General features: G+C 55.4%; 1 protein-coding gene across 1 annotated transcript in view; it reads left to right on the top strand.

Annotated features, from left to right (window-relative positions):
* The window catches only part of GRIK3 (glutamate ionotropic receptor kainate type subunit 3), a 217,464-nt gene that overhangs the window by 172,191 nt on the left and 23,446 nt on the right, over positions 1-21,827 (top strand). Inside the window, exons 10-11 of the mRNA XM_034649429.1 lie at positions 2,686-2,889; positions 16,354-16,577. Coding sequence (XP_034505320.1) covers positions 2,686-2,889; positions 16,354-16,577 — 428 coding nt within the window. The remainder of the gene's footprint in view (positions 1-2,685; positions 2,890-16,353; positions 16,578-21,827) is intronic.

The raw sequence follows: 21,827 nt of genomic DNA, 5'->3' as shown, positions 1-21,827 counted from the left end.
GTAGATTTTGTCCAGGAATTTGTGTGTGGTTGGTGATTCCCCTGGGAGGGCTAGTATCTTCTCTCCAGGTCTTTCCTTGAACTCATGTCAGGGCCACCAGGGACAGTGGTATACTTTGTTCACTGCACAAGAATGTCTGACCAAAAGGAGGGGGCGGGGACTGAGGCTCCTGCCCCCAGACCCTGCTCACTAGGCCGCATGCCAGGGTTCGGGGCAGCAGCCCCCCAGAGATGGATTTGCACGATGGCAGTGTGCGCGATCACCACAGCCCCCTTCCCTCCAGGTGGCCCCAGCACCTTCCCCAGCCCCACCCAGGCTCTTCTCACCAACCTTGTGAACTGCCGACTCGGTTTCAGGGTGGGGGTGGGAGGCACAGAGATTGAGCACGGACTCCAGCCAGAGGACCCAGTGTTCCTCCCAAGTAGACTGAGAGGTGGTTTTCTCAGAATCCCTGGAGAGGCAGGAACCCCCTGGGGATTCCCACGTTCCCCTGTCCTTGCTCTGAAGCCTCCCAAAGGATTGTTGAAAATCTAGAGGAAATGAGTCCTGGGGTAGGACGGGATTTTGAAAGGTGGCAGTCCTGGGGGCCCAGGACCAGAGAATCCAGCCCACTCACAGTAGCAGGAGCCCAGCAAGAGGCTGCTGGGGTGGGGGGGGGTCTGCTCCCGAGGACTTCTAATGAGAGTGTTCTCCAGGGCCTTCCTGGCTCACTCTGCCCCGGGTGCCACCGCGTTAAAGGAATAGCTACACTGGTTGACAGGTGATGAGATGCCTCCATAATTGGGGGTGTGCCTGTCTCGTGGGCACATGCACATGGGATTCCCAGTCCCCGTGCCCTCTGTCAGCTATTGCTTATCACCTGTCAGCTGAGGACCTGAGGCATTCTGACAGGGGGGTGCGGGCGGGGTGCCAAGGTGCCTTCAGGGGAGAAGCAGGGAGCTACAGGCAGGAAGAAGTGGGGCTGGACTCGATCAGACTGCAGTTCAGCTCCTGTGTGACCTCCTGAGCGTGTTTCCTTGTCTGTGGCATGGGGGTCATGTCCCCTGTCTTGCAGGCCTGTGAGGCCAGAATCGGCGTGTGGTGCATAGGAGGAGTTCAGGACACACTGAGTTGCCTCAGGGGTGGCTTGTCCACTGCAGCCCAGGGACAGGGACTTGTCACTGAAGCGGGGTAGGTGGACCCCATGGAAACACGGACTTGTGTGTTGATCTGCACTTTGGGCCCCTGCTGTGGGCCTGGATTTTGCCATGTCAGAGCCCACAGTTCCCATCCTGTAGACCTCAGACTGGACCAAGTCAATGGCTACTTCCCACTGTCTGTCCTGCCTCTTCCCCCGGTTCTCCGCGGGGTGGCAGGGGGCTTGTTTCTAAATGAGAAATCCTACCGAGTTGTGCCCTCTTCACAGCCCCTCCCTGGCTCCCCATTGCCTGGTAGGGAGGGAGCCTGACGTGGGACAGTGGGACCTGTGCTCTGGCTACGAGCTACCTTTCGAAGACCCCGTGCCTACCAGGGAAAGGCGGCCTAGGGCTCGGGGCCTCTGGCACATTGAAGGGGTTAAGAATTTGCACTCCCGGGCTACACCCGCCTGAGTTCAGATGCTCTCCTTGCCAGCAGGGCGAGCTCACACCACTCACATGTCCTCGTGAGCTCTTTCCCTGCATCTGTAAAGTGGGATTGTTGGTCTCCACCCCGGCAGGGTGAAATCAAGGTTCAATGAGGCAATGCACACTCTGTGTTGAGCACACCCTCGCTGGGCTGCGTGCTAGGCCCCCCACAGGCGCTCTGCAATTGCTGATTTACTAGAGCCTCCCGGGTCCTCGGGTCCACATACGAGCGCAGGCCCTGCCCTCGTATCAGCCCTTGCTCACCTGGCGGGTCCTCATGCTGGGGACTGAGATGCTCGAAGGAGAGAAAGGTATCAGGAAGAGAAGTCAGGGAGGGCACAGGACAGACGGTCTTGTACAGCAGGGTTCTCACACACAAGCAGACATCAGAATCCCCCGGAGGGCTTCTTTAATTTTACTTTTTTTAAAGATTTATGTATTTATTTGAGAGAGAGAGTGCGAGCATGAGCGGGGGGAGGGGCAGAGGGAGAGGGAGAATTCCAAACAGACTCCCCACTGAGTGTGGAGCCCAAGGGGGGCCCGGATCTCATGACCCTGAGATCACGACCTGAGCCGAAATCAAGAGTCGGATGCTTAACCGACCGAGCCAGTGGGCGCCCCTCCCCTGGAGGGCTTCTTAAAACAGATTGCTGGCTCTACCCCGGAGTTTCTGGCCTGGTGGTTCAGGTGGGGCTGGAGAGCATACGGTTTCCACAAGTTCCCGCATGCTGCTGGGGCTGCTGGTTGGGGACCACACTTGGAGAACCGCGGGCCTTGCACTGATGGTGCGGGAGACAGCATGGGATTCAAATCCAATCATTTTTGAGTCCAAAAGCCCGTTCCACCCCTTACTAGCTCTGTGACCATTGGACAGCTCATCGATAAATACCTACCGAGCCCCCACCTTGGGCCAGGGGCCACTGGAAGGTGGCCGTTTGTAAAGCACAGCGCTGGCCTGACTCAGCAGGCCTTTCTTCTAAGCCACCCCGAAGATCTCTTGGACACACGAGCAGAGGGTCCAGCCCAAACTCTCCCCCGAACCACTCTGCCTTCATAAGCCCCTCTCCTATCTTCCCTGCAGGAGGAGCCCTTCGTCATGTTCCGGAAGTCCGACAGGACCCTGTTTGGGAATGACCGCTTTGAGGGCTACTGCATCGACCTGCTCAAGGAGCTGGCTCACATTCTGGGCTTCTCCTACGAGATCCGGCTGGTGGAGGACGGCAAGTACGGGGCACAGGACGACAAGGGCCAGTGGAACGGCATGATCAAGGAGCTCATCGACCACGTAAGCGGGCAGGGAGCCCCAGGAGCTGGGGACTCCCTGGGGGGGTTGGCCAAGCCTGGGTACGGCAGGGTAGGGCATCCCAGCGGGTGGGGACCCTGGGGACAGGGGAGCTGGAGACAAAGGCCGTGACCTTGGGAAGGATCCAGCTCCCTGGGGCCTGCCTTGCTCATGCTCCCCAGCTCCCAGACACTGCCCTCCACATAGCACACATGTGTTCCCCCCACACCCCGTGTGACTGAGCCTTTCCCACTGGTGTTTTTGGTGAGCTCGCTCCGGAGATCTTCCTCACCTCCTCACTGCCTCTGCTCCTTTAGGAGCGCCCAAAGGATGCCCCAGCCACCAAACTCTAGGGCACAGAGCTAGATCTGTCACTGGCTTGAGTGGCTTTGGGCCCAGTGGGGAGACCGGTGGGGCAGGGAGCGGTGGGAAGGCTCAAGCAGAGCTTTCATTTCCTAGGGCCCCAGAACTCAGGCTCCCGTGGAAGGCTGGTGGGAGAGGCTCGTGGTAACCAGCACGAACTTGGGCTGAGCCTGATTCCCACGTCGCCACTACCTAGCTGTGCACCCCTGGACACGTTTCTTGGCCTCTCTAGGTCTCAGTTTCTGTGTCTGTAAAATGGGGGTGACCGTAATAGAACCAGCCCGACAGGCTGCGAGGGCTAAGTCCACACCCGTGCGTTACGTCATCTACCCCACCCATGTCAGTACTTGTTCTTATTTTTATTTGTATCATATGGTTATTCCCTCGAGGCCAGGGAGGGGGCTTCAGGAAGTCTCTTTAGGTCCCTGAGCTTCCTCGTTTCTAACTGAATAGCGAGAATCGAATACGGAATACCTGCCCGGTGTTCTTCCCCGCACGTTGAGTGGCTGGGAGGAGACAGCTGGTGGGGAAGCACTCCTAGATTGTGGAATCCAGTGTAAATGGAAGGGAGTGGTGTTGTCACCATTATTAGTAATAACTGTAATTATTATGGAAATTAGTCAGCAGGCCCCAGAAGCATCTCCATTTATCAGCTCCCCCACTCCTGCTTGGTGCCGCAGCTCTGGCATGTGGGGCCCCAGTGGGGGCCAGTGCATGTCATTTGCAGAGGCAGGCCGGGCTGGGGAGGCAGAGGGGGTCCCATGGAGCGCAGGGGCCACCTGTGGAAGTGAGCAAGGCAGGCGCCAGTCCTGTCAGCCAGCGTCCAGAGCTTTGAAGAGCATTCGCAAGGGGGCGGATCAGAAAAACCCAGCAGCAAGCCAGACCTTTCTAAGCGGACCCTCCTCTGGGGAAAAGGCAGAGAGGAGGCCTCATCTGCGGCCTCCATGCAGCGCCATATCCATCAAGGCTCAGGCCCTGACGGGACATGCAGGGGACCCTGTTAAACCCGATTCCCTACAATTGATGAGCCTATTAATCCTAGCTTGGGTGCCATTTTTAATAACATCATAACCATTTATTAGTGTCGTCAGATAATTAGTCTTCTCGCTAGCTCCTAGATAGCGTGGTAAAGGCTTGGCAATATTATTACTTCCTTATTAGGGATCTGAGCACAGATGTAAAAGTGATGAATGCCTGCCTTTGCAAGCATCTGCCCCCTGAGGCCCATTTGGAAGCCCTGGGTGGAGCCTCTGACCAGCAGGACTTAAGAAGTCCTTCTCGGACACTCTGCTCAGCTCTGTCCCATGCCACACAGCCTTCCGGGGAGCCGGGGTTATGGAGGAAGATGAGGCACGGGCAGGGTGTCCTGCTGACACACTCCTCTCACCCCCCGATCCCCTTCCGCCTCCAACAGTGAGACCAACAGACCGATTGGACAGAGCAGTGATTTCCCCATCCGTCAGCCCAGCTCTCCCAGACTGCCGCTCTCTCCAGCTTTACTGCCTGCTCTCTCTCATTTCCCCTCTCTCGAGGGTCTCCTACCCACGTCCATGCCTTAAATTACTCCCAGGTGTTTTAATGACTCTGGAATCCAATAGAGAGGACTTCAGATTCCGGGTCTAGCACATACTCAATCTCTTTGGCCTCTCTTTCCACATCTATGAGATGGGAGTAATAAAAGAACCTTCTTCCCAGGGTTTGTGGGATGATTTAATGAGCTACGGCCCAGAGATGCTCAGGAGAGTGCCCAGCGCTCCGTAAACGGGCTGCACCTGGGAGCTACCCTTCAGGCTTCCCTAGAGGGACAGCCCTGCTGTCTAAAGTACACACGTGGATGAACACGATGGTGGTGGCAGAGCTGGCCCCTCAGCCACGGTCATCTTGGTGTGCCACAGTGACCCGGGATCTAAACCTTGCCCCCATTGAATCCAAATAGGAGCCTTGGGAAACTGACTCACACTGATCAGACTCACAGGGAATGGAGGTACACAGCAAGGCATCACCCCCTACTTCACTGGGGGGCATTGGCCTTTCCTGACACCTGCTGTCCAGAACTTCTGTTCTGGCACCCGGTGGGGTGGGGACGGGTGGAGGCAGAGCTTTCAGAGTGTGGAGTGCCTGAATCCAAGAAGAGAGGCTGCTGGTGGAGAAGGGGGCAAGAGACAGTCTTGAAGAGCCTTGGGTGTTAAATGGAGGCATTTGGTTTTCATCCTGAGAGCCATGGGGCACTGCTGCAAGATGCAGGGCAAGGGGGTGACGGGAGAATCACATGGAGGAAAATCACTGTGCTGTTGGGCTGCACTGGAGCCAGACTGGAGGCCATCGCAGGGGCCTGGCTAGAGGAGAGCATGGTGGAGAGAAAGAAGGGAGTGCTGTGGTGGGGAAAGAGGGGAGTGGATGGCTCGGGAGGAGAAGATGAGAAGGTAGAATTGAGAAGGTTGGATGAAGGAGGTCAGGGAAAGAGATTTTGCACCAGGACAGGTATGAAATTTCAGCTGGGAAGATGACAGTGTCATCCCCAAATAAAGAGCTTTCTGGCCAAACACAGGAGTGGGGGAGCTACGGAGATCATGCCCGGATTGAGGTGCCTGGATGTGGCCGGCCATATGGCTGGGCAGTCAGAGGAGAGAGCAGGGCAGGGGGTCGAGATCTGGGAGTCATCAGCACAGCCTCAGGGGAACCTCGAGAAGCAGCCAGAGGCGGGACTGCTGGGCCAAGGAGAGATGGGGACCTGGGGAGGACCCAAACCACGCAGAAGCATAAGGAGAGAGGAAAAGAAGGACTCCACAAGACGCCGCGGCTGCCAAGGCCAGAGAGGAAGGAGGAGAGCCAAGAGAGCATGGGTGACAGAGGCCAAAGGAGGAGAGGCTCCTGGACAGGCACAGGCACAGGGTCACACGTGGCAGCAGGGAGGTCAAAGGAGAGGAGTGAATAGCGTCCACGTGTCAGCGTGAGCACCAGAGTCAGCCTCAGCCTGAGACTTCCCGAGTGCTCCTGGCCTGGCCGCCTGCAAACTCGATTCTCTGCGACCCAGGAATCCTGCCCTGGCTGTTCTCCTGAGCCCTGGAATCAGAGGGCAGTGGGTCAGGCAGTGACAAAGCGGGAGCCTGGCCTTAAGGGAATGGATAGATGCTCTCCAGGTCACAAGAAGCCGTTTGTTCTCCTCTCTCTCGGTTGTCACATGTCACTTAGAGCAGGTGAAGAGGTTTCGCTGGCTCATGGGGCCGGACCAAGATGGAGGACAGAACAGGATGGAGACAAGGAGTCGTCTCGGGTAGCCCCGGCATGTCAACCCTTCCCTTGTGAGAGAAATAGCACAGTCCAGACATGCCCTCTGCCTCTTGTCATGCTGAGTGCCGAGCAGAGAGGATGGCATGGCTCCAGGTGCCCACCGCCCCTGCCTGACCCTTCTTCCAGACAGCGTGTGCCTGATGAATGGCTCTTGGTGTGGGCTGGGCACACGGAGCAGGCATCGAGGAATGAGGGTGTGTGAGCGAGCACACGGACTCACACCCCTCCCCAGATGTGGCTGTGGGGTCCTGACTATTGAGCTTCCCATCCTGTGCCAGCAGAGGGCCAGGTCTCAAGGCTGCGGCCCCATCATGCACTGTGTCCCCTGCCGTCCAACCAGGAACCAGATCTTAGTTCTGACCTCCATGCGTTCGTGGTGGGAGGAACCCCACGCCCGTTTGTGTGGCCAGGAAAGGCTCTAGCACACCACCTCCCTCAGGCTGGCCAGTGCCCTTTGAAGCAAGGCATGCTGGGAGCTCACCTGGGGCAGGTAGAGGCGTGGGTGGGATAGGGCAGTTGAGGACTGGGGATTTCCCGATGGCATGCAAAGGTGGACTCGTGGTAGGGCAGCCGGGTTGCCAGGGCAATGACTGAGGAGCTCTGGGGAAGCTCGGGAGCTGCCTGAGAAGGAGCAGGGAAGCAGGCGAGGGATGCAGGAAGGACCTGGGCCGCACTGAGAGTCACCAGAGAACTGTTAGCTGCCAGGACCCAGCCAGCAAAGACCAACCTGGGAAAGACCCGGAAGAAGCCTGGCTGGACGTCGGGGTCCAGACAGCCAGGGGCCAGAGCAGTCAAGGCACAGTTACAACGGACTTTCCAGGGTGAAGGGGGTTGGAGGGAAAAGAAGGACAGAGGGAGCAAGAGGAACACGCTGACCCCCTGCTGAGGGTTACCTGCTCCTTCTTTCGTTCCACGGAACTTTATAGAACACTGTCTCATCCTGGTTCCCGGACAGCAGTCTCACGCAGGACTCATTATTGAGCCCGCCAGCACTGAGTGTGACCAGTCCCTGAGCTGACACCCTAGAAAAAGCTTGCGGAGTGTGTCTCAGGATGAGGGGAGAAGGGGGGCAGCTTTGTCCCGGGGTTCCTGACTGCCATGTGTTTCTGGGTTTAGCACGGCAGGCATGGGAACCAGTGGGGACCCCACAGCAGCGCCCGCAGCGGGCCAGGCGGGTAGGAGGTGAGGAGCTGTCAGCTTGTGCCTACATGAGGACGGTCCGAGCCAGAGCGCCCAACCTGGAGCTCGAGGGCAGGGGTCCTAACCAGGCCCCTACAGTGTGCCAGACCCGGGGCGGTGACTAGAGAGATGCGAGCAGCCAAGGGAGACGTCCGTGGCCCTCGGCCCCTTCCCCCACCCATGGGAACAGACAAGCCAAGCTTGTTGTGAAAGTAAGCGCCATGCTAGCACTGAGGATAGGGCAGTGAACAAAACAGGCAGGATCCCTTCCCCGAGCCTCGGGGTCTCACATTCGAGTGGGGGAAGCAGACAGCAGTGCATGGCCGGATGAGTCCGTGTGACTCTTCAGCCTGGTACATGTCCTGAGAGAGGAGTGAGTACAGGTAAAGGCTTCCCTGGCTTGCGGACCGGTGCCTGGACGGGGAGCCCTTGGCTCAGAAACCAGTGGGGAGTGGCCGCTGGTCCATCCCAGGAAACCCTGGAAGAAGGTGCTAGAGACTTGGGAGAGGTGGGAATAGCTCCTGAGATGCCTTCTCTGCCCCATGGCCAGCAGCATACAGAGGAGTCCCGGGAGGAGACCTGGGTCATTTCTGGGTGCCTGGTGTGCTGCAGCAAGTGGCAAATGTGGGTAAATGAAGGAGGTCACAGACTTGGGAAGATGTCTCCCGACATGGCCAGTGAACCCACTCACTGTGGTCTCCCCAGCCTCCAGGCAGGCTGGTAGGTGTGACAGGAAGATCTGGTCTCAGACATACCACCATCACCCCACTGTGTCCCATTTTCTCCCAACCAGGGAACAGACCTGGACTCTGGCCTGTACGCACTGGACCTGACCCCTGTTTCCAAGGCCAGGGAAGGCTCTGCCCCAGCCCCCACCTCCGGCCCCCTCCCCAAGCCTGGGCCAGGGCACTTGCAAGCTAGGCCTGCTGAGAGCTCACCTGGGGTGAGACAGAGTCCTCGATGGAGAAAGACAGGCTTGGGGGTGGGGGGAACAGATGAACCCAAAGGGTGGACCCTCCCCAGGGTGGCCAGGCAGCCCAGGGCAGTGACCAGGGAGGGATGTGGAGCTGAAGACGTCACTATGGTCTACCTGAGAGGGCCATGAGGACAGGTGAGGGCGTTCAGTGAATAGGCCAGAAGTAAGGGGCCCATCGAAGGCCAGGGTGCAGAGAGCAGAGGCTAACTCTGGAGGAAGGCTGGTCAGAGACAGGCATGGGGGTGGGCGGGACCTGGGCAGACTGACATGGGGCATGTGGCTTCGGGGAGAATGGGGGTGCTGAGTAGAGAAACGGAGGCCAGAGCTCAGCCCCTTAGGCCGTGGAAAGGATTGGTATTTTGTTGCTCAGTCTTGAAAAAGAACTTTACTGAGCCCCTTTTTGGGCCAGGCTTTGTGCTCACCCGAGGGACACATCCGTGAGTGATCCAGTTCAGTCCCTGCCCTCCTGGAGCTCACACACCAGCAGATGGGCGAGGTGCTCAACAGCGACTTACGAATAAGAATTTAGTTGTGATGAGGGCACTAAGGAACAGCACGGGGCGGAGGGGTGCTATGGGAACGTATCACTAGGGCTTTGCAGCATGTGGAGGGAGACAGGGCTCACTGCCCCCAGCAGCTTGCTGGGCAGGACCAGTCTGGGCCGATGCCACCTTCGGGGCCTCACGAGGTAGGGACAGGAACACGTGGTGGAGACGGAGCTGTGGCCTGTCCATCCTGGGGTCCCTGGGGCTCTGAAGTAGGGAACACCCACCCTTCCTCCCTGAAGGAGAGAGTCTCAGCAGCTCTCCCAGGCCAGGGAGAGGCACGGGCATCCTTCCTCCCTGGCAGGCGGCAGCTCGGGAAGCCAGCGTGTGAATTGCAGGTGTTAGGAGGTGACCCGTCCGTTGACACTCAGGAACTTACCGGCGCCGCTTCCCCTCCGTTCTGAGGTGTGGGTTGTTGAGGCTGTTGGTTGTCAGGTTAATGTCCATGGGCTTTGAAGGAGCACTGGGATTTCTTAAGGTTGGATTCTGGGAGTCATCAGCAGACGCCCTCCGTGACCTGCTTCGCCCTCTGGTAAACTGCTGCGTGCTCAGCCAGCTGGCTCTGCAGACACGCTTGCTGGGTGTCTCTCCTACGCATCCCCACTCATTCAGTTCCAGAGTTGACCGATGGCGGGCTGTGAGCCAGGCACCGTGCGAGGCCTGGGGCGCACCGTGGTGGAAAGACACAGGCTCAGACCCTGGTCCTGTGAGCTTGTGGTCCAATGGGGGAGAAATCACCAAGCCTCTCTAAAACCCAACTGTGGTCAGTGCTAGGAGTGAAAATACTTGTGCCGTGAGAGGAATCACCAGGCAGACCTGACATCACCTGAGGATTTTGTGGACGTAAATGAGCTGAGATCTGAAGGAGAAGTAGGCATTAGCTAAACAGAGTGTTTGTGAAGGAAGAAGTTCCAGGTAGAGGAACGCGCATGTGCAAATGTCCTGAGGTGAGAGAGAGTCGGGGTTGGGGGTCTGAAAGAAGCTAGTAGAAAGCAAACAAGGGTACATGAGGTAAGGAAAGGCTGGAGAGGCGGGCAGGGCTGGGTCTGCACTTTTCAGCTCAGTAGCCACCAGACGTGGGGTTATTTAAATTTAAATAAAAATAATTTTTAAAATTCTCTCATTGGCAATTAATTAAATAAAAGTATGAACTCAGTTGCTCAGTTACATAAGCCACATTGCAAGCTCCTGGCCACATGTGGCTAGTGGTTACCCTATTGGACAATGCAAATAGAGAACATTCCCGCCGTTGAAGAAAAGTCCTCTTGGACGGAAAGTTCTCTTAGCTCATGAAAGGCTTAAGGAACCCCTAATAAGAATGTTTTATCCTAACGGCAGAAGGAAGTCTTGCTGTATGTGACTCAGGGTTGGCAGTGGGGGAACTCCAGCTGGGGCAACACCACTTTGAGAACAGACTGGAAGGTGAATTCCAGGGATAGCACATACGTGGGCAGAGAGCCAGCAGACAGAGCCCTGGGGAGAAGTCCTGCATGCATAGTGGGAGTGAGACTGGCTTTCTTGGGGGCTGTGAAAGCAGAAGCAGAAGGATGTGGAGGGAAGCGGGGCTGAATCTGGATGTTCCGCAGCCGTCGGGCTCAGAACCCAGGCAGGCAATGCGAAGTGTGTGCTAGGGAGACCCCGTGGCGGCCGTGGTCAGCAGCCAGAGTCAGGTTCATGCCTCTGGGAGTGCAGCCCAGCTTCAGGGCAGGGCAGGGTGGGCCCAGCCGCAGAGCCTGCTCATTCAATGGGGCAGTGAAAGGAGCTCCGTGCATCCTGCCCAGGCCCTAAGTGGCAGGTGTAGGGGTGACCCAGGGCTGTCACAGCAAATGACCACAAGCTAGGTGGCTTAAAACAACAGAAATGTCTTCTCTCAGCTCTGGAGGCCAGAAATCGGAAGTCAAGGTGTCGGCAGAGGGGACCAACTCCCCTTGGAGAGAGAATGTGTCCCATGCCTCTGCCCTGGCTTCCGGTGTGGCCGGCAACCTTGGTGTTCCTTGGCTTGACCCTGCATCACTCTGGTCTCTGTCTCTGGCATCACAGGGCCTGTGATGTCCCCTTCTGTGTGTCCCTGTGTGTCCCCTTCTGTGCTTATAAGGGCCCCAGGCCTAGGATGTCAGGTTCACCCTAATCTAGAATGACTTCCGTCTTAGCTTGAGTACTTCTGCAAAGGCCCTGTTGGCAGAGCCTCCAGATTGGTGAACTCGTGGAGAGGCGAGGAGAGTGGCATGCCCTGAGAGAGAGGACGTGGGAGTCTCATGCACCTTCCCACGCACCTTACCCAATGCATCGCTTCCATGCAGCCGTTCCTGTGTTCTGTTCTTTTCTAGTAAGCAGTGACCTGAGTGGCTGCACCATTTTACGTTCCCGCCCACAGCGTAGGACAGATCCGGTGGCTCTGTATCCTCGTCAGCACTTGATATTATCGGGATCTTTTTTTAATTTTGGCTGTTTGGCTAGGTATGCGGTGGTAGTACGGGCATTTGAACCATGTGGGAGTGTTGCTGGGGGCACGTGAGGGCACAACAACGCGGAGACCAGATGCCCACAAGCTCCTACCAGGAGCCATTGCACCGTCAGAACCCGCGGGACTGCTCGCCCGGGAGTGCGGCTGCTGAGCACGCTGATGGGTTTCGGGGCATGCAGCGGGAGCCAGGGAGAGCCCGATCTTTGGGGAGGTGAACACGCCCTCTGAAGATAGAGCGTATCCTCCCTTTGCACAGCCCCAGATACTCCCCTGGCAAGCTCTCTGATGCTGTTTAATCTCAGCAGCAAGAATAAAAGACTGTTTTAGCGGGGGGAGAAAAAGAGCCTATTTCCAAGTAAGGTCACGTTCACGGGTACTAGGGATTAGGACTTGAACATGTTTGGACGGGGGCGCATAATTCAACCCCCTACATGTGGCTCTCATGGAGGTCTGAGGTCACGGTGAAGTGGGTCCAAGTACTGGCTTAGATCACCAGCTCGGAAGGCAGCTATGCTCACTGCTATGCCAGCAACACTGGTCACCCAGACAAGGAGAGCTTGAACAAACGTCCTAGCCTGATGGAGCCATAGCACCCTCGTCTAGAATGCGGTGGTAACATTTACTGCCACCCGGGGCTGCTGGGAGAACCCTATATGGCAGTACAGATGGCACGCTTCACCGTGCTTGGCGTATAGGACTCATCCAGGAGTGATCGTGGTTCCTACAGTTTTACCTGTAGCAGGTCCCAGTCGGAGCAACAGGACACCCTGGGGGATCCCCACCAACAGGCAGAGCACAGAGATGGGGAATCTGGTGGAGACCATGCCCAGAATGCAAGTAGGCAGGTGCCCACAGGGACATCAGACACAGGCACAAGCTGGGGTTCAGGGGCAGATCTTTTCCTCAGAGAGGACCCTTGGATTAAGAGAAGGCTGATCAGTGGTAGGTGGCCAGACGTGGGACCGCGATCACAAGTTTGTTCTTGGGATCTGAGAGGAGGTTTTCCTGGTTTCACTTTCTGGGACAAGGCTAGTGTCCAGCCAGCAGCCAAGGTGGCTGGATCTCTGGGCCAAAATATAGAGCTGCAGCTGGTTAAGTCATTCTTGCCTTCATTCTGGTTGCTGGGGACGTGGTGGAGCAAATGGTGCCAAGTGACCCCATGCCAGTATGGAGTAGAGTAGGAGAGGCTGGTGGCAAGTGGGTCCTGACAGATTCTTGGGAAGTGGAAAGCTGCTTCTGGGGATGAAGTAAGGTCCTGGAAGGGCTCTCCTGCCCAGTGTAGAGGTTTAGAAAAAATATGGAAGGTCCTCAGGCAGACAGGGCCAACAAATGACCAGTAAGACCCATGAATGTGTTGGACAAGTCAGAGGTTTGGTTTGTTCAAGGACATGACTACAGTGATTATGAGAGCAAAGGCCTTGGATCTTCTCTGAGCCTCAGTTTCCCTCCATAAGAAAGAGAGGGTTGGAAGAGATGTTTCTCATCCAGCTCTGACAGCCTATGATTTTATGAATCATCCTCAAAGAAAACTTGCTCAAGCGGGAAGAACCTGGCAAGGTTGGACCTTTCATGCTGCGTAATGAGCTGACAAAGCAGAGGCTTGACATCTATTCCACTCTTTCAAGGAAAGTTGGACAAAATAATGCCTTTTTCAGAGAAATCGTAACCAATGGTGAAATGCAGTGTTTCCTGCCTAGACCAAAATCAAAGTAGAGAATGCCAGCCTTCCTGAAGCCCAAGGGAGAACACACATCAAAGCTCCCCTTGAAGAAGGGCAGGTTGACCAGCTGACTCTCTGCTGTAGGCACAGAATGCTGTGGATGCCTTGCGCCTCCCAACCTGTGAGACCTCCTGACTTGTGAGACCTGGAAAGCAGGAAGCTGGTGGGAAGATTCTGAAGGTTTCAGGACGGTGCTGGGGAAGAAAGAGGTCCCGCAGCCCTGTAGTTGGCTTCCTCGCCAGTCCTGGACTGCGTCTCATGAAACAAGCATGGCTGCAGACACTCCAACCCTCCCGTCACTAGTCCCTTCATCCAACTTGCCATCAAAGCCAGAGGAAGATTGGCACCATTGACTTGGAGGTTCTTCCCAAGAACCCACTCCAAGCTCCAGAAGCCATTCCCAGAGACCAGCCCCATATGAACAGTGATGATGACTTTGGAGTCAGAGCAGAGCCTCCCAAAGCAAAGTGCTTTGAAGGGACAGGGCCAAGGGAGGCCAAGTTCTAGAATCAAAAGCCCACTACACCCCCCTTATGCCAACATTATAGAGGATCCTAGAACTCAGAAAAAAAGGAACCTTCCAGGATGTCCCACCCTGGTCCCCACTCCACCAAGTCCTGTCGACATCCCCCAGCGGGGGCTCGCTTGACCGGAAGCTCTGTAAGAACAGGAGCTGGGCCTCCTGCTTAGCCCTGTAACCCAGACAGGAGCATAGTAGGTATTGAGCACTTTCCCTGACAGTTCTCTCCTTCTGTTGCATTCCTTTGTACACACCCTAAGGGCTCCAGGGGGCCAGGGTGGCAGCCGCTGGGCATTTCTTCTTACTCTCCCTTCAAAGCTAGGCAAGTTCCAACGCACACATTCAGAAATTGACAAAAGGAAGGTCCCAGTATGACGCGTCCTTTGTAATAGGCTCCTCCTTCCTGTCCGTCCCAGGTTCTAAGGTTCACTGAACCCTTGGGCTCCGAATGTCAATCATCGGCTGTGGGGGCTGCCAGTAAAAGGGAAAACATTGGGGTTGCAAGGTTAAGGTTGTGTGTTTGCCAGCAACCCCCCCCCCCAGCCTGAGTCACCTGCAGGGTCTACCCGGATTAGGCTTCCCTTCCTTGAAGTCTGATTTCAATTTGGTTGCTCATTCCTATTCTAGGATTGGTGAAGTCAGAGATGGTGTTAACAGCTACCATTTAGGGGTCCCTGGGTGGCTCAGTAGTTAAGCGTCTGCCTTTGGCTCAGGGCGTGATCCCGGTGTTCTGGGATCAAGCCCCACATCAGGCTCCTCTGCTGGAAGCCTGCTTCTTCCTCTTCCACTCCCCCTGCTTGTGTTCCTTCTCTCGCTGGCTGTCTCTCTCTGTCAAATAAATAAATAAAATCTTTAAAAAAAAAAAAACAACAGCTACCATTTAGTAAACAGTTTGATTCATGTCTGTCTCCCCCCACTCGATTGTAAGCCCCGGGGCAGAAACCAAGTCTGCTTGGCTTAGCTCTGTATTCCTAGTGCTTAGCAGAGCTCATAAAATGAATGAATGAATGAATGAATGAATGAATGAATGAATGAATCTGGACCAAGTCATTGGGTGAATGCCTAGAGACTATTGCCTTGGAAAGGGGTCTCAGAAGCAGCCACACCACCTTTGCAAAAGGGTCTTTAGTGCTGGTTTTTAGGACCTGACCTCTCTTTCTGTCCTGCCCACCCCCAACTCCCGGGAAGTGATAACTTGGTTCCCATTCTGATATGTAAATACCCACAGGAGCCCTCCCAGAGGGAAACACTATTAACAAACAATATGGCAGAGGCTGAGATGGGGTTTGGGAATGAACAAACAAACAGGTGCATCAGCTACGGCCAGACCGCACTTAGGAAGTCACGGGCCAATAGGCAGATAAGACAAAAAGTCACATGGCCACACATCCTGCATTCAGACTGAGCAGGTTAGGACCTTGCCATGGGGCAGAGCAAGTTTCACGGTGGTTTAGCATTGAAGGTTATCAGGGGGGGCTTCTTGGAGGCGGTAGCACGTGCAAAGAAATATGGAAAGTGGTAAAGAGACAACAGGGAGAAGGCATTCTCAATAGGGCACGGTGTGTGCAAAGCATGGAGGTGAAAAAGGGAATGTGGGAAACAGGAAGCAGTTAAATGGGGCCTCATGGAGCAGGAGAGCCGTGGGGAGGAGGCTGGAAAGATGGGAATGAGGGATTACAGATTTTTAATCAGGAAAATCTCACACCAGAGAGATAGACCTTTAATTATGACCCTCATTAAAACTGTGATGAGCTTAAATTGACCAGCACAGGAACATTCCTTGCCTTCCCCACCCCCTTCCTTTCTTCATCTTCTTTGTCCTCTTCCCTCCCCTCACCTATTGAAGAGGGCTCTGGACTCACCTCCCCCACCAAAGAGGGTATTATTTTTGCCCAACTGGATTTGAGGCTTTTAGGATGTATAGAATATCCAGAACAGGGAGAAGCAGTCAAGAAGTGGCTAGGAGAGGAAAGCAGATTCAAATAAGTTTGTTCTGGATTCTGTGTCCTCTTCATGATGTTTGAAAGTCACCAGTAAAGGACATGAGCTATTTTTAAATATTTGTAGATTGCTGAACTGTATCTGTTTGACAGTGCACCATTTTGAGAATGAACCGTATGGGTATCGTTTTCCTAGGCTTCCGCTCTCTGCATGTCGATACCGCAGTCCTCTTCCTGAAGGCCGTGAGCTCTTGGAGAACAGGGGTTCAGTCTCATTCATCTCTGTCTCCCCAGCACGCTGGGCATGGCCTGGCACAGGAGAAGGAGTTGTAAACATTGTGGTCAAGTGACCCAAGGCCCTGGAAAGGGACTCCACTCCCATGCCTCCCCTCCTCCAAGAAGAGGTGCCTGTCCCCTGCTAGTCTGAGGCTTTGCTCATGTCTGTCTCTGTGTGTGTCTCTCATCGCAGAAGGCGGATCTGGCCGTGGCCCCCCTGACCATCACCCATGTCCGCGAGAAGGCCATTGACTTCTCCAAGCCCTTCATGACACTCGGAGTGAGCATCCTGTATCGAAAGCCCAACGGCACCAACCCCAGTGTCTTCTCCTTCCTCAACCCCCTGTCCCCAGACATCTGGATGTACGTGCTCCTCGCCTATCTGGGGGTCAGCTGTGTCCTCTTTGTCATTGCCAGGTAAGGGCCGTGCCTTGGCCAGAGCTCTGGCCCAAGGTCGGGGCTCCAGGGAGCCGGACGGGTCCCCACCTCGTCAGTCCTTAGCGGAGAAGGCCCTGGGTCAGGCCACTGCTGCGGCTGCTCTCCTCTCCGTCGCTGAGGCCAGATTCCTTTACATCCCTTGAGGAACATTCCTTACACCCGCCTCCCCCTGCCCCGAGCTTGAATCCCCCAGGTCTTCCCCTGGTCCTTGTCCATGACCGGGAGGCAGCAGTCATATCCCAGGCCCTGTGAGCGGACTTGGAGAGGTTAAGTCATTGCCCGGAGCTGCACCCCCTGGGCCAGGCACCCAGGACAACAGACTTAAGTCCATTGCGTGGTCCAGTGAGTGGACTGAAATTTGGAAAACAGACTGTCTGCTCGGTCCACACAGCAGGAGGAATCGTGCCACATAAACACACACGTGCACACGTGCAAACACTTGGCACGTACATCCCTACCCGTAACACATGCTGGCAACCTCCTAACGTGTTCGGTCATTCTCATGAAGGAGACACAACACACATACTTGCTGGTGGATGGTGGGAGGAGCTCACTAGGGCACAGGTTTGGCTTGGTGTTTGCTGAGCACCTGGTGTTTGCCGAGCACCGTGCTCTGTGCTTTACAGGCATTATGTGACACAATTCTCTCAGACCCCCACCTCCCTGAAAGGGAGACATCTGAGGCTCACCGAGGCCATCCTAGCAACAAGTGACGGGCTTTTGAACTCTCATCACCTAGGGTTCTATCTGTAATCCACATCCCTGGCCACCTAGACATTTGTCCTTTGCCCCCGCCCCAAGGTGGTGGCTCCTGGGCCCTGGGCCCTCTGCCCCCTCCTTCCAGGCTCCAGCCCGAGTCCCTGCCCCTGTTCTTTTTTCTCTAAATCCTAACAAGGTGCAGAGAGAGACTTCTCTGGAGAGGCAATCTGAGATCCAAGGACTTCGTGTTTGGGCCTTTTTTTCTCCTGAGTCTTCTTTGAAAGCCTTCCTCCCACCCTGCTCCCTTTCGTTCCCTCCTCCCGCGCAGAGAGAGACCAAAGGGAAGGATGTGAGGGATGAAATTGTCCTGCCTCCGAAACCCTCACTGGCCAGCTGGCGGGTGCCGCCTGCCTGCTCTGGCCCGCCAGCAGCCCAGCCTGTGGGAGAGACCTTCATTACGCCTCTTCCTCTAACGGCCTAACAAGCCTTTGAATGCAGGAGCCACTCTCCAGAGCTCTTGCCGTAATTTTAGCAGCTCCAGCCCGCTCTGGGCTCCCCTCCCCCTGGAAAACAGCTCCAGCTTCTCCAGCAATACTCCGGTGTGCAGCCAGTCCCCCCTCCTGGCCTTTCAGCCTGCTTTTCGCCTCCTGCTTCCTGACAGGGACAGTAGGGTTCCCTTCCCCAGGTTCGGCTGGGAAAACTCTCTGGAAGAGATGGGACTTCTGTAGCTGCTGGAATGACACAGGACGCCTGAGGGGACAGGAAAGGGACAAGGGACCTGGCCACAGGGCCATGAGTAGCGTCGTAGTACAATTATCATATACGTAACACGTTATTCATACCCACTCCTTCTGATCCTTACAAAGGCCCTGTGAGGTGGGGCTAGTTCTCCCCACTTCACAGAAGCAGCAAATGAGGCTCAGGGCAGCTCAGCCAGTGCCCAAGGTCAGAAAGCTTTTCCTTACAGAGCCGGACTCCCGAGCAAGACATTGTCCATTTGAAATCGGGGTAGCGAACACAGGCACCCACGGGGCCAGACAGGAAGCATGAGGGAGGAGAGGCGGGGAGGGGGAGAGCCCGCAGTGGCCTGGAGGACACACATCTGGCCGGAGACGGAGCTCAGCAGGAATGCGGGGCCGGTGCTGCAGCGTTCATGTTCTCTAAACAAGAGAGACTCAGATTTTTTATGTGACACCTTGTGGCTTTTATAGGTAGCCACTAACTCGATTTTCTTCTGACGCTGTCAGAGTCGAGCACCGCACATCTCTAGGGTGGCTGTGGCCCTCTGTCCCCCCTCCGTGTGGCCTGCGTCCTTTGTACCGCTCCATGCTGGCAGCTGGAGACCTGGACGCCGCTGCCCGAGAGATGGGGTCGGCGAAGCGTGGGCAGGGCCCGGGCCCCTGCAGGGCAGCTGCAGCAGGTTACAGGGCTGGCTGTCTTGCAAACTGGCCTGGCCTGGCCTGGGTCTGTCTAACACCAGGAGGCCACGCATTGACCAAGGCTTTTCTCTGCCACCGGCACAGTCTGCTTTATGCCTGGAGAGGTAGGAAGTCAGAAGGAGGGAGGGAGGGTGCGTTCTCACCATGGAGGGCAGGACAGTTGGCGCTGACGGCAAGAAGATGGTCCTACGTGCCTGATCCCAGAGGCCAGGCTGAGGGTGAGCTGCCCACCCCCGCCAGCTCCTGGGGGTCACGGTCCTGTCACATCTGGTGCATATCAGCATCCCGGGGAAGAGATGGTCCCAGCCAGCCGGTGCTCCATCTACAGCTGTCACTGGGGCTGGACGTCAGCTTCTCCCATGACTGGAGACCGAGTATTGCTAGGCCGGCCTCCACTAGCTCCCACCTACGTGCAAGACTGACGGTCCTTTGCAGCTGCGAGCCATGAATCCAAGATCTGTCACTAACTCCGGTGGCATCTTCCTTACTTTCCAGCATGCAGCCCGCCTCTGTTCTCTCCTGTGGCTTTGGGGTTAGAGTCGGGACCCTCCAGCTCCCTGACTGCAGGGGCGCCCTCCCCTGACTGCTCCAAACCACCTCCCCGTCTGTAAAACGGGCCCCCATTGCACTGTCCACCTCAAGGGGTAGCAAGGAGCCGGGCCCTTGCAGCACTTGATGACCGAGAGGCCCGTTTTAGAGCCAGGCAGTTTGATCATGAGAAGCAGGTCCGCCCCTGGGAATTTATCCTCTTGAAAGTCACCACTGAACCCCACATTACAGTCCCCCCAAATCTAGAGAGCCTCTCCTAAGAGGATAGGGCCTCCCTTCGGCACAGGTGCCCATGGAGGTGTCCCCAGGGCTGTTTCTTCTGGCAGAGTGTGCGACAGTGGGGGACAGGGACGGACCAAGCACTGGCCACAGGGAGGGGTTGAAAACACTCTCTGAAGTAGTTGCAAGAGTACGGCAGATCCGGAAGACCGATCTGGAAAGAGGCTGGTGACATATTAAGTGAAAAGTCCAAGTTCTAGGTAGCACTATGGTAGGACATTTTCTTGTGTTTAAAAACGGTCACAGGTATCGTGTATGTGTGTAAGACACGCAGGACTTGTGAGGTTTTACCCAAAATCATCTTCACTGTGTCTCCCCCCACCCCCAACCTTCCAGTGTGCTCAAAGCTGAGGTTCTCCTTGCCCTGTGAAAGTCTCGCCAGGGTCTGTCACTTTTTGGCTCGCTTCCAGGTCACAGAAACCCCAGGTTTCTCTCTCATCGCAAACACTGTTTCAATTCAGAAATTAGAAGGTTGAGTCCAGTAGAGTCCTCAACATCCCTACCTTTGTTCCCACATCAGACCTCTGGTTGGTCTGCTCCCCCAATCAGCACGTGGCCTCCCAGCAGCCCCTGCCTCATGGCCTCTCCCTGTCACAGTCCTGTTGCCCTTTTCGGACAAGATTCAAGGTGCAGCTGGGCTGGACCTCTCTTCTGCTTGGGCCCGTCGGGTCCAGGGAAACACTGTTGGCCCGATGTCCTTACACCTGGCTGCAACTTGGCGTTCGGGCCAATGCACCGCAGCAGGGACTCCCCCTCCTGCGTGCACCTGGGAGGCACGCATCAGCCTGACCCCCGCCTCCCCAGACCCCCGGGAAGGGCCCACCTTGTTACACAGTCGCCCACCAGCTCCCTCGGCAGTCCCGCGGACACCCCTCTCCCAGGACTTCACAGGGGGAATGCGGGGACCGCTGAAGGCACTGCTCTCCCGAGGCTTTCTCCAGAAGCTTCCCATAGCAGCCTCCACCTCTCCTCTCTTCAGCCTTTATCTCTTCCTTGTGGATTTGTAGAGCCTCTGGCCAGTTTGTGGTCCTTCCCTTTGAATATCCCCGTGTTGGTTTGAAGCCTCACTTCAAAATGTCATCTGTGTGGCATCTTCCCACTTTGTGAAAACAAAATTCTTCTCACGCGAGCTTTGGTGATCAATGTATAATTTATTAAAGCTTTTAAAAGGGGGATGGAAAAGTCACAATATCATACTGAAAGCATATCATACATTAAAAAGCAAAACAAAATTCTGCTGTACGTGCCTCTCCTTTTGGGCCTCTCATCTCAGCATCCTACCCCACGCCAGCCACGCCAGCCCCTCGGGGGCTCTCCCCAGGGTCTCCCAATCTCCCCAGAGCTCTCTAGCTTCCTCCGGCTTACGTGTCCTTGCCTGGAATTCGTGCAGCAAACAAGATCCCTCCGGTTATCAGGACTTCTCTTCCTTCGAAGGCAGCGGGGGGCTTTAAGGAACAATTTTGCCCTGTCATACAGATATTTGTATATTCAGAGAGGAAAATCTGCACAATTATGTAACACATTGTTCTCGCCGGGGGTGGGATCCCGGAGTATTGGTGCTTTTTCATTGTTTTCTTCTGTACTGTTTGAATATTTTATGAAGCGTATGTTTTGCTTTTTTCCCATTTTAAGTCTACAAGTAATGGAAAAGCCGATTCTCACTTTTAAAAATTCATCTAATCCACATTAAGCAACAGGCTGCCCTGAAATTCCTGCCGCCCCCCAACTCCCCTCCCCAGAGGTAAACGCTGGTATTTTTTAGATAGCAATCTTTCCAGACTCTTCCAACATGTTTGTATACACATGTACGTCAAGAGGCCTAGAGCTCTCTCTTTAGGAATCTATTTATATAAATGTGATTATATTGTTCTTATTTTTCATCACTTTTTTTTTTTTTAACCAAACCGTATGGGTGGAAGATCTTTCCCTGTCACTACATCCAGACGCCTCTCGCTCTCTGAGCTGTGTGACACGGCGGCGCGCGCTTCTGACAGAGTTGACTTCATCATTTTGCTGTTGAAGGACATTTAGGCTGTTTCCAGTTTTCCGCTATTACAAACAATGCCTTGATAAACAGCCCCGCGTGCTTCTCTTTATGCTCGCGTACGGGCGTTTTTTTCTCGGCTGGATAATGAGTCGCGGAATTGCTAGGTTGAAGGGCATGTGCGCTTTCAATTTTAAGAGATACCGCGGAATTACTTTTACAACCAGAAAAGGGCAGTAACAATCAGAACAAAAGGCAGAATGGCCCTCATCCCCACTC

The sequence above is a fragment of the Ailuropoda melanoleuca genome, chromosome 2 (assembly GCF_002007445.2).
Source record: "Ailuropoda melanoleuca isolate Jingjing chromosome 2, ASM200744v2, whole genome shotgun sequence".
NCBI classification, from domain to species: domain Eukaryota; kingdom Metazoa; phylum Chordata; class Mammalia; order Carnivora; family Ursidae; genus Ailuropoda; species Ailuropoda melanoleuca.
This window is presented reverse-complemented; position numbering and strand designations above follow the sequence as displayed.